The sequence below is a fragment of the Oncorhynchus tshawytscha genome, linkage group LG13, assembly GCF_018296145.1.
Source record: "Oncorhynchus tshawytscha isolate Ot180627B linkage group LG13, Otsh_v2.0, whole genome shotgun sequence".
Taxonomy (NCBI): domain Eukaryota; kingdom Metazoa; phylum Chordata; class Actinopteri; order Salmoniformes; family Salmonidae; genus Oncorhynchus; species Oncorhynchus tshawytscha.
The window spans coordinates 65,274,864-65,286,350 of NC_056441.1; the positions used below are offsets into that span (position 1 = coordinate 65,274,864).

General features: G+C 43.0%; 1 protein-coding gene across 2 annotated transcripts; it reads right to left on the minus strand.

The window, feature by feature from the left end:
* Positions 1–2,112: 2,112 nt before the first annotated feature.
* Positions 2,113–11,241, minus strand: LOC112265510 (TLC domain-containing protein 1). Of its 2 annotated transcripts, XM_024442871.2 has the most exons (6): positions 11,137–11,241; positions 9,554–9,890; positions 6,616–6,698; positions 5,223–5,305; positions 2,703–3,144; positions 2,113–2,585 (listed from the first exon to the last, which is right to left on the minus strand). In XM_024442871.2, exons 2-5 carry the CDS (start codon positions 9,757–9,759, stop codon positions 2,743–2,745), a joined length of 774 nt encoding a protein of 257 aa, XP_024298639.1. In that variant the 5' UTR covers positions 9,760–9,890; positions 11,137–11,241; the 3' UTR covers positions 2,113–2,585; positions 2,703–2,742. The 2 variants fall into 2 exon arrangements, with proteins under 2 accessions (XP_024298639.1, XP_024298638.1); XM_024442870.2 differs by lacking the exon at positions 11,137–11,241 and having other exon boundaries at positions 9,554–10,182.
* Between the last annotated feature and the right edge of the window lie 246 nt (positions 11,242–11,487).

Below are 11,487 nucleotides of genomic sequence, written 5' to 3' on the forward strand. Positions count from 1 at the left end.
TCGAATCCCACCGTACCTTCTTCACTATGCAATCTGGTTTCCGAGCGGGTCATGGGTGCACCTCAGCCACGCTCAAGGTCCTAAACGATATAACAGCCATCGATAAGAGACAATACTGTGCAGCTGTATTCATCGACCTGGCCAATGCTTTCGACTCTGTCAATCACCACATTCTTGTCAGCAGACTCAACAGCCTTGGTTTCTCAAATGACTGCCTCGCCTGGTTCACAACTACTTCTCAGATCGATTTGACACACGGAATTCTGAGAGCCTGTTGTCCGGACCTCCGGCAGTCTCTATGGGGGTGCCACAGGGTTCAATTCTTGGGCCGACTATTCTCTGTATACATCAATGATGTCGCTCTTGCTGCTGATGATTCTCTCATCCACCTCTACGCAGATGACACCATTCTGTATACTTCTGGCCCTTCTTTGGACACTGTGTTAACTAAACTCCAGATGAGCTTCAATGCCATACAACTATTTCCATGGCCTCCAACTGCTCTTAAATGCAAGTAAATCTAAATGCATGCTCTTCAACCGATCGCTGCCCACAACTGCCCACCCGTCCAGCATCACTACTCTGGACACCTCTGACTTAGAATATGTGGACAACTACAAATACCTATGTGTCTGGTTAGACTGAAAACTCTCCTTCCAGACTAACAATAAGCATCTCCAATCCAAAATGAAATCTAGAATTGGCTTCATATTTCGCAATGAATCATCCTTCACTCATGCTGCCAAACAAACATACCCTCGTTAAACTGACTATCCTACCAATCCTCGACTTCAGCGGTCATTTACAAAATAGCCTCCAACACTCTACTCAGCAAATTGGATGCAGTCTATCACAGTGCCATCCGTTTTGTCACCAAAGCCCCATATACTACCCACCACTGCGACCTGTATGCTCTCGTTGGCTGGCCCTCGCTTCATATTCGTTTCCAAACCCACTGGCTCCAGGTCATCTATAAGTCTTTGCTAGGTAAAGCCCCGCCTTAGCTCACTGGTCACCATAGCAACACCCACCTGTAGCACACACTCCAGCAGGTATATTTCACTGGTCATCCCCAAAGCCAACACCTCAGCAGCTTAGCAATCACTGTACACAGCTCATCTGTAAATAGCACACCCAACTACCTCATCCCCATATTGTTTTATTTTGAGCTCTTTTGCACTCCAGTATTTCTACCTGCACATCTCTCACTCCAGTGTTCATGCTAAATTGTAATTATTTCACCACTATGACCTATTTATTGCTTTACCTCCCTAATTTGACTACATTTGCACACACTGTATATTTTTCTATTGCGTTATTGACTGCACATTTCTTTATCCCATGTGTAACTGTGTTGTTTTTGTTCGCACTGCTTTGCCTTATCTTGGCCAGGTCGAAGTTGTAAGTGAGAACTTGTTCTTAACTGGCCTTCCTGGTTAAATAAAAATGTGAAATAAAATATTTTTAAAAAACAGCAAGATCTGGCAAATCTGGCAAAGTCCATGAGGAGATGCACTTCAGTTCTTAATGCAGCTGGTGGCCACACCAGAAACTGACTGTTACTTTTAACACCCCCTTTGTTCAGGGACACATTATTCCATTTCTGTTAGTCACATGTCTGTGGAACTTGTTCAGTTTATGTCTCAGTTGTTGAATCTTATATCCGTACAAATATTTACACGTTAAGTTTCCTGAAAATAAACGCAGTCGACAGGGAAAAGAAGCTTTTTTGTTGTTGTTGCTGAGTAGCTTCCCCAACACCATCTATAGACATACTATGGGGGCTATCCAGGGAAAATTGTTGCGAAGGAACTGCGGTATAGGCACTACTATGGCTTACCAAGACTCAAGGCTAACCCATCCTCTGGACCTGTCCGTTTCGGTTTGGTTCACTTTGATAAATAACTTGAAGAGAAGCAATTCTTGTAACCTCAATAAATAAATTAAAATTGACCTGGCTGTACATTCAGCTACTTTCCAGGGGATACATGCATTTCACTACGTTAGATTTATGAATGAAAAGAATAGTCGCTGTTGTAAGAATGCCAGTCACCCATGTATTGGTGTTGACCTTTTGAGACCAAACTGGGAAGAATGAAAGTGAAACAGATGTATTGTCTGACAGTTTGTTAGTGTCAGATATTGATTGTATTACAGTACATTTACAAAATCCTATTAGTGGAAATTTCAATAAAACTATGTTGCTAAGCCACACCTGACAGAATTTGTGGGGTGGGATGTACAGCAATCAAGGTGGTCCCTGTTATCCTTGGCAGTTTGTTTCTCTACTGTATGCATGTATGATTGTTAGCATTTTTTTCTGTAAAAGAGCAATCCACATGAATCATGTAAATTCCTATATTATTAACAATTGTATTAGCTATGATCAGAAGCAAAAGTGTCATAGTATCCTGGAAGTAATTTAGTAGGATTCTCCCAGTTAGTGTGAACAGACCAGTCTCTCACTGTATGCTGCCCAGTTAGTGTGAGTGAGGGATCTTCAGCCACAGTGGGCATAATAATCACTATAGGGCATGTACCACTGTCCACATCCTTTCCTGGCCGCCTCTCACGACAACACGAGCCTTTGAGAGAGAGAGATTTTTTGTTGTTAATAATAATAATAATAATAATAATATAATAATAATAATAAAGTCACAGCTTGACACAATGCGATGAGATGTGTAACCGAACAAACACACCAAACACAACATCTGGTATACGGTCCTGTCACTATCGGTGTCATTCAGTGAGGAACTTTTTGACGTTGTTGTGGGTGCCATTTTGCTCCATGTGAGCCCTGCTCCGGGGGAAGAAGTCGGCGCGGAGAAGACGATAAAAGTAGATCAGGATCATGGTGTTCATGAGAGTCATGGTAACCAGGAAGTAGCCTCCTTTGTCCATCCAGGAGTAGTTCTGGACGATGTAATATGTGAGGTAGAACTGTGCGCTGAGGCGGAAGACGATGTAGGTGAAGAGGTTGAGGAACTTATTGATTTGGTACAGAGGGGACGACTGCTGTGATGCTAGCTTCAGCATTAGCCTCAAATGCAGGGTGACACTGTTAACCTCCACAAAGAGAGCCACCACAGCACCGGCCACGTAGAGGTGTGAGTACAGAGAATACAGGAAGCACCAGAGCACCTGAGGAAGGGAAGGACAGAGAGAAAGTAGTTAATATATACCAATGGCACTCTGCCGCCTTACTGCTGTAAGGCAATTGGGATACTGTAATCTTTGCAATAGTAAAACTGGGGAAAAATTGACAATTTATATTGAATATACTGTACGATTAATGGCTCACCAAAAAAACACTAATCAACCAACTAGTGATCAGAATATTGGGACAAATACTACATGACCAAAAGTATGTGGACAACTGCTTGTCCAACATCTCATTCCAAAATCATGATCATTAATATGGAGTTGATCCATTTGCTGCTATAACAGCCTACACTCTTCTGGGAAGGCTTTCCATTAGATGTTGGAACATTGCTGCAGGGACTTGCTTCCATTCAGTCACAAGAGCATTAGTGAAGTCCGGTACTGATGTTGGGCGATTAGGCCTGGCTCGCAGTCGGCATTCGAATTTATCCCAAAGGTGTTTGATAGGGGTTGAGGTCAGGGCTCTGCAGGCCAGTCAAGTTCTTCCACACCGATCGACAAACCATTCTGTATGGACCTCGCTATGTGCACGGGAGCATTGTCATGCTGAAACAGGAAAGGGCCTTCCACAAACGGTTGCCACAAAGTTTGAAGCACAGAATCATCTGGCAGGGGTGGGCAATTCCAGTCCTCTGGGGCCTGATTGGGGTCACAGTTTTGCCCCAGCTAATACACCAGACTCCAATAATCACCTAATCACGACCTTCAGTTTAGAATGCAATTTGATTAAATCAGCTGTGTTTGCTAGGAATGGAGAAAAAAAGTGTGACAATCAGGCCCCTGAGGACTGGAGTTGCCATCCCCTGAAAATCTTTGTATGCTGTAGCATTAAGGTTTCCCTTCACTGGAAATCAGGGGCAAGCCCGAACCATGAAAAACCACCCAGACCATTATTCCTCCTCCACCAAACTTTACAGTTGGCACTATGCATTTGGGCAGGTAGCCTTCTCCTGGCATCCACCAAACCCAGATTTATCTGTCGGACTGCCAGACGATGAAGCGTGATTCATCACTCCAGAGAACGTGCTTCCACTGCTCCAGAGTCCAATGGTGGCGAGCTTTACACCACTCCAGCCAACGCCTAGCATTGCGCATGGTGATCTTAGGCCATGAAATCCCATTTAATGAAGCTCCCGATGAACAGTTTGTGTGCTGACGTTGCTTACAGAGGTAGTTTGGAACTCAGTAGGGAGTGTTGCAACCGAGGACAGACGATTTTTGCACGCTACGAGCTTCAGCACTTGGCGGTCCCGTTCTGTGAGCCGTTTTTGCTCCTAGACGTTTCCACTTCACAATAACAGTACTTACAGCTGACTGGGGCAGCTCTAGCAGGGCAGACATTTGACGAACTGACTTGATGGAAAGGTGGCATCCTAGTACGGTGCCACGTTGAAAGTCACTGAGCTCTTCAGTAAGACTATTCTACTGTCAATGTTTGTTTATGGAGAGTGCATGGCTGTGTGCTCGATTTTATACACCTGTCAGCAATGTGTGGCTTACATAGCAGAATCCACTCATTTGAAGGGGTGTCCACATACATTTGTATATATAGTGTACACTGACTAATCGGAGACACAGGGAAGCTCAGCTCAATGTGTGCCTCAGATCAGTGGCAAGATGCCCTGTGTTCAACACAACACACATCCCCCCACACAATGGTGGTGTTGTTGTTCGCCTGCAGTCAGGGATAGGCACACAGGAGCGTTCATTTAGATTACAGAATAGGCCCGCACTGTGGCACCTTTAAAATGTCACTACTGACACAGTAAAATCCCCCTAGGAGGAGTGTGATTCCTCTTAGCACCATACAATATTAAGATGTCATCTGCAAAATTCCTTCACAGCTCACATTGTTTCAATTCACTTCACTTAGCTTAGCTAACAAAACCACTTTTGCTTAGCTAACAAAACCAGTGAATTAAAATACTGCATCTAATCTTCAGACAATCTAGCAGTAGCTGCTGTAACAAACAAAACCAAAAATATATAATTTTTAAAAAGGCCATATTTAAATTCTTACCAGGTACAAACTGAAACAAAAAGGTAAATTATCTTACCAGAACATGATGAATTAAGAACTCCCAGGATCCTCTTGCATGTCCAGTTAGAATGATGTCACCTGCATCTTGTACAAAGTATCCTGTCAAAGGAGAGTAAAGAGCAATGCCTCAGTCGAGGCCTTTTGAGCATTCTAAATAAAATGGTATTTATCACAAACAGGTGTAGACTTAGTGAAATGCTTACTTATGGGCCCTTCTCAACAATGCCAAGAAAAAAATGCCATTGTTTTACTTTTAGATGTGTGTATTGTTAGACACTACTGCACTGTTGGAGCTAGGAACACAAGCATTTCGCTACACCCACAAACATCTGCTAAATGTGTGTATGTGACCAATAAAATGTGATTTGAAAAGTAAAACGCGTAATAATAAATACACAATGAGTAATGATAACTTCGCTATATACACGGGATACCAGTACAGAGTTGATCTAAGAGCCATCTAATCTTAGGCCACGTTCCAACGTGCATTCCAGCATACCCCTTTGAATGCATGCCCAATACATTGCTTCATTCAAATTCTATGCTAGTGTGGATATTGGAACAGAGATTCTATTTCTATGGAGATTCTATTTCTGTGGATTACTTATCAAGGTCCAAACAACAGAGGAAGCCATCTAAATGGTTGATAACAGTAGTACCATAAACAAGATAGTCAGGACTTCCCTGTCCTACATATATCAGCGGAGAGAAATATATTGGACCGTACTGGCATAGTCCATCCTAATTATCAGCACCATGGACATGTGTTACACTTGAAAGGAAAACACAGGGAAACCGCTTTGGACTGCATTTCAAAAATGAGTGTTGCGTGAACCTCTATAAATGGCAATCTGTCTCAATGGAATGGAAGGTTTGCGGCTGTCAGGCTGGCTCTCCTCAGACCTGCAGCTTCAGTTACATGCATGCGAGACACACAAAATAACATCATCAACACTAGTCACATCTCGTCATCACATCTTTCAGCAGGGCTGTTGACTGCTGGGTCTTTAGGGGATTCGTTTTGGTGCCCATAGCAATCCGAAGGTGTGGCCATCCCTTATTTGAGCCCGGTGAGATGGGCGGATCTGCATTGCTCATTCTTTCAATCTGGCTGCCACTGAAAGGTGGGAGAGTATTTATTTCCCCAGGATATCCCAGCTATTATTAGAAAGAAAAGTAACTGTCAAGCTCAGGATCCACTCCATGCCTTTTAACTTAAAAAAATAAAAATGGATCAAGCCAGACTGAAGCCATTACAACAAAAAGTTGAAGTGTTTACAGACTCCCCACAATGAACCCCACTCTCCCACACCATTTGTGGTCAATGTTAATGAATTCCCAGTTTACCTTTAATTAACCCTTTCACACACAGGTCTTTTAGCAGCCATCTTAAAGGGGTAGTGACTGACCTGATGAGATGCAAATGAGCATGTAGGCCGGGGCCGTGTAGAAGGAGTGAATGTTGGTTGCCAACTCAGGCGAAATGATCACACTGGAGAGGACAGGGATACATGGTTATGGACAGTGAAGTCAGAGTTCCTCTCATTCAGACACAGGGCTCAATGTGGAGCAGGGTTTCCCCAAACGTGGTCCTGTTGGCCCGTTTTGGTTTTCACCCTAGCACTACACAGCTGATTCAAATGACCAAATCATCATCAAGCTTTGATTATTTGAAAATCAGCTGTGTAGTGCTAGGGCAAAAAACTAAAGCGTGCAACCAGGGGGGGGCCACAGGAGCAAGTTTGGTAAACCCTGCTGTAGAGAATAGCCTGACTAAGCACAGACTTAACATAATGATCTGGTAACAGCGATTCTCCTGCTTCTTTACAAGATGCTTTGTGCCTTCACAAGGTCAATAGCAAAGTCTACGGTGAGACAGTACATTCCCTTGATAATGCATGACCTGATGATTTCTAGCAGGTCAGGGTGAACACGTATGGCAATAATCAGTGAACTACATGAACAGCAGCTTGTCGAATATAACTGCTTTAACTTTATAAAACATCTATTACCTGCCTAAATTGCATAGCCTGCCCATGTACGCATGTGTTGTCAGCTATCCAAGTAGTGTAGGTACTGTGTAATATATATATATACACACACACACACACACACACACACACACACACACACACACACTACTAGTCAAAAGTCTGGACACCTACTCATTCAAGGGTCCTTTATTTTTTTAAACTATTTTCTACATTGTAGAATAATAGCGAAGACATCAAAACTATGAAATAACGTATGGAATCGTAACCAAAAAACAAACAAAAAAAAAGAGTGTTAAATCAATATTTTATATTTGAGATTTTTCAAAGTGGCCACCCTTTGCCTTGGTGACAGCTTTGCACACTCTTGGCATTTGCTCAACCAGCTTCATGAGGTAGTCACCTGGAATGCATTTCAATTAATAGGTGCGCCTTCTTAAGTTCATTTGTGGAATTTCTTTCCTTCTCAATGCATTTGAGCCAATCAGTTGTGTTGTGACAAGGTAGGGGTGGTACACAATATATTATGGCAAGAACAGCTCAAATAAGCAAAGAGAAACAACAATGCATCATTACTTTAAGACATGAAGGTCAGTCAATACCGAAAATCAAGAACTTTGAATGTTTGTTCAAGTTCAGTCGCTATGATGAAACTGGCACTCATGAGGACCGCCACAGGAAACGAACACGCAGAGTTACATCTGCTGCAGAGGATAAGTTCATTGGAATTAACTGCACCTCAGATTGCAGCCCAAATTAATGCTTCACAGAGTTCAAGTAACAGACATCTCAACATCAACTGTTCGGAGGAGACTGCATGAATCAGGCCTTCATGGTCGAATTGCTGCAAAGAAACCACTACTAAATGACACCAATAAGAATAAGAGACTTGCTTGGGCCAAGAAACACGAGCAATGGACATTAGACCAGTGGAAATCTGTCATTTGGTCTGGTTAGTCCAAATTTGAGATTTTTGGTTGCAACTGCTGTGTCTTTGTGAAACACAGAGTAGGTGAACAGATGATTGCCGCATGTGTGGTTCCCACCATGAAGCATGGAGGTGGTGGTGTGATGGTGCTTTGCTGGTGACACTGTCGGATTTATTTAGATCAGCAAAGGGTGGCTAATTTGAAGAATCACAAATGTAAAATATATTTTGATTTGTTCACCACTTTTTTACTACATGACATGTTATTTCATAGTTTGTCTTCACTATTATTCTACAATGTAGAAAATAGTCAACATTAAGAAGAACCCTTGAATGAGTAGGTGTGTCCTAACTTTTGACTGGTACTGTATATCTATTTGTACTACAAAAACAGTGTGTGTAACATCATGTGTTATGGCTCTGATCTGGCACTAAATGGAGGATCGATTTGTAATCCTTCAGAAGTCCCCACCTCACATAACAGCTTTTCCAACAGTCATCTAGCCAGCAGGTTTTTCCAGTTTACCTACTTGCTCTCTTCGAAAATGGGCTACATCACCATTCTCATGAGTGGATATTTAAAAAAAAATCTTTGGCATGGCATTGAGTGGATTCAAGAATTTGTAACTTTTCATATGTCAAAACAGATGTGCTTTCTAAACTTCCACAATCTGATTAAGGCTCTGTCTTTGCGGACTCAATATCTGCCTCATTTGCAATAATCTGACATAGCCTATTGGTAAATAGCCCACCCATTTTCACCTACCTCATCCCCATACTGTTTTTATTTATTTACTTTTCTGCTCTTTTGCACACCAATATCTCTACCTGTACATGACCATCTGATTATTTATCACTCCAGTGTTAATCTGCAAAATTGTAATTATTCGCCTACCTCCTCATGCCTTTTGCACACATTGTATATAGACTCCCCCCTTTGTTTTCTACTGTGTTATTGACTTGTTAATTGTTTATTCCATGTGTAACTCTGTGTTGTCTGCTCACACTGCTATGCTTTATCTTGGCCAGGTCGCAGTTGCAAATGAGAACTTGTTCTCAACTAGCCTACCTGGTTAAATAAAGGTGAAATAAAAAAATAAAAAAAATAGTTATTAACTAGACAGGGGAACATTTACTGCCCTAATCAGCTACTCTAAACTACAAGCATAAAATGAACATCTCGCTGCCTAGTGTCACAGAGCTCAATAAGTATTTGTTTCCTGAGAAGGCCATTGGGTAGGCTGTACTGTGGCATTTCCCTCCCAACTTGAGAATTCCTTAGTCTCCTCACATCTTCCCGTCTGAACATGCTCATCACTCTCCTCCTCTCCCCTGTCAGTGACTGTTACAGCTCCACACACCCCTACATAACACATCATGTGGATCCACTGTGAATGAACAATGGTGTCCCAGTGCAGAGTGACTCACCAGGTCACAGCCCAAGTCCCTGTCAGGAGGGAGTGGACCATAGAGACCGAGAGGTTCCTCCACTTCCAGGAGCGGAAGTCATCCACCGCTACCGCTTTGGGCACAGGCAGATTCTGTAGTAGTCGGTGGGCCACCCGGAACATCAGAGCCCACACCAACACAGACATTCCAGGGTGTCGCTGCAACACAGGAAGCAAGGCCTCCATCTTCTCCTCCCCCTCTCCTTTTTACTCTCTTTCTAGTTGTGCTTCGTCTGTTTCGCGTCAGCTGCTCCTCTCCACGGCTCTTCTCACGCCTCCACGGTCAGTTGGGGAGTGTGTGAGGGGAGTGTTCTCCTCTGGACAGTCACAGTTCCAGGGGTTTGAAGGAAGTCGTTTTTAGAGATGCGGTCTTTACCCCTCGTGCTCGTTTCAGAACTACTCGGAGAATAGGCGCAGCGTTTCTCACATTTTCCACTACTTCCCGGGCTCAGAGGGGGAGACTAGCTAGGGCTCCCTTAAAACAGCTCATTCAATTCTACAGATCTTTCCCCCCTCTCGTAGTGTGTTGCCACTCAACCAGTCTGCTTGTGTCTGACTATGACTAGAGAGAAGGGGGAGTGGTGGAGAGGGAGTGGTGTGGGTGGCCAGCTTCCAGAAAACCAGAGAATCAAGGAGGGGCCACATCTTACTTAACACAAACAAGAAAGTTGAACTATATGACAGGGCTAAAAACATTATTAGGGTATAGAGTGTAACGTTGTAACTTAAATCATTACTAGGAAACAATGTTCTTTGTTGTTTCTCTGGATAAATAGTCACCGTCTCAGAGCAGGCTGTATAAAATGTGAATTTGAGGTTTGATACACAAACATTTGTCAACTTTGACTGAGTTTGGTGGTAGCCACAGAGACCACAGCTCTGAAACTCACTAAAATGGAAAAGCAAATCAACTAATTAATTTAGCCTAACAGCCAACTAACACTCCCTCACTTAATGAGAAACAGTGCTGCTCCATAAACCACTGTCTCCCCCTTGCTCCACCCTACACTTTTTCCATAAACAGAGCACACACTCCCCACAGCTGGCCTCTCTGGCCCAGTTGGGGAAGTGAGGGGGGAACAGTGGCAACATACCAGGGCCTGAACACTACTACATGGGGTGTATTCATTAGGGCAAACCGTAGCAAAACATGTAAGGGGGGGGGGGGATTCTGCATCTGTTATTGGACAAGTTCAGGTTAGTCCCTCCTTTTTGCCTATTCGGTTCCCAGTGAACCCATGTCCACATGCCTTTTACATTCAGCCCTGTGTGTACAACATGTCACACATGTGTCAATTACAAGCCCCCACATACAGTACAAAGCGAATACTAAGTGGTTCAATTTATTAGTTCAATGTCTCAACATGCCTTCAAAACAACAGTGGCATTCCCTGTTGTTTTATGAAGACTATATGTAATTAGGGATTTGGAGGAATGCATAAAAGTTATGAAGATGCATATGCAGGATATAAAGCATGATGTTGTTGCAGACCCTGTGTAATGTGGGGATTTGATAGATAAATAGTTCAAGGGTATGGGCACTCAAACCTGAAACATACTTACAGCTCTTGATCCATAGAATTTGAACTAAAGCACAACACCCCCACTCTCGTCCTCCTTTCATACAATAACCTTCACAAGGTCAAGGGGAAATTCCTGAATGGTACAAAATCCCAAGATTGTATACACAAGGCAGGCCTACTTGGAAGCCCCAACCTTAATTACAATTGCACACACCTGCTGCTGACAGGGCAACAGGGGTGCGTTCAAGAACTAACCTGTTGCACTTGTATTGATAATGCTATTGTAGTTAAAACAGCCATTCGCTCATTGCCATTCTCTCTTAGACCCATTATGTTATCATTAGCCCTTACAATCTTGGTATTCAAGACCTTAGTGCACTGGCACCCTAAT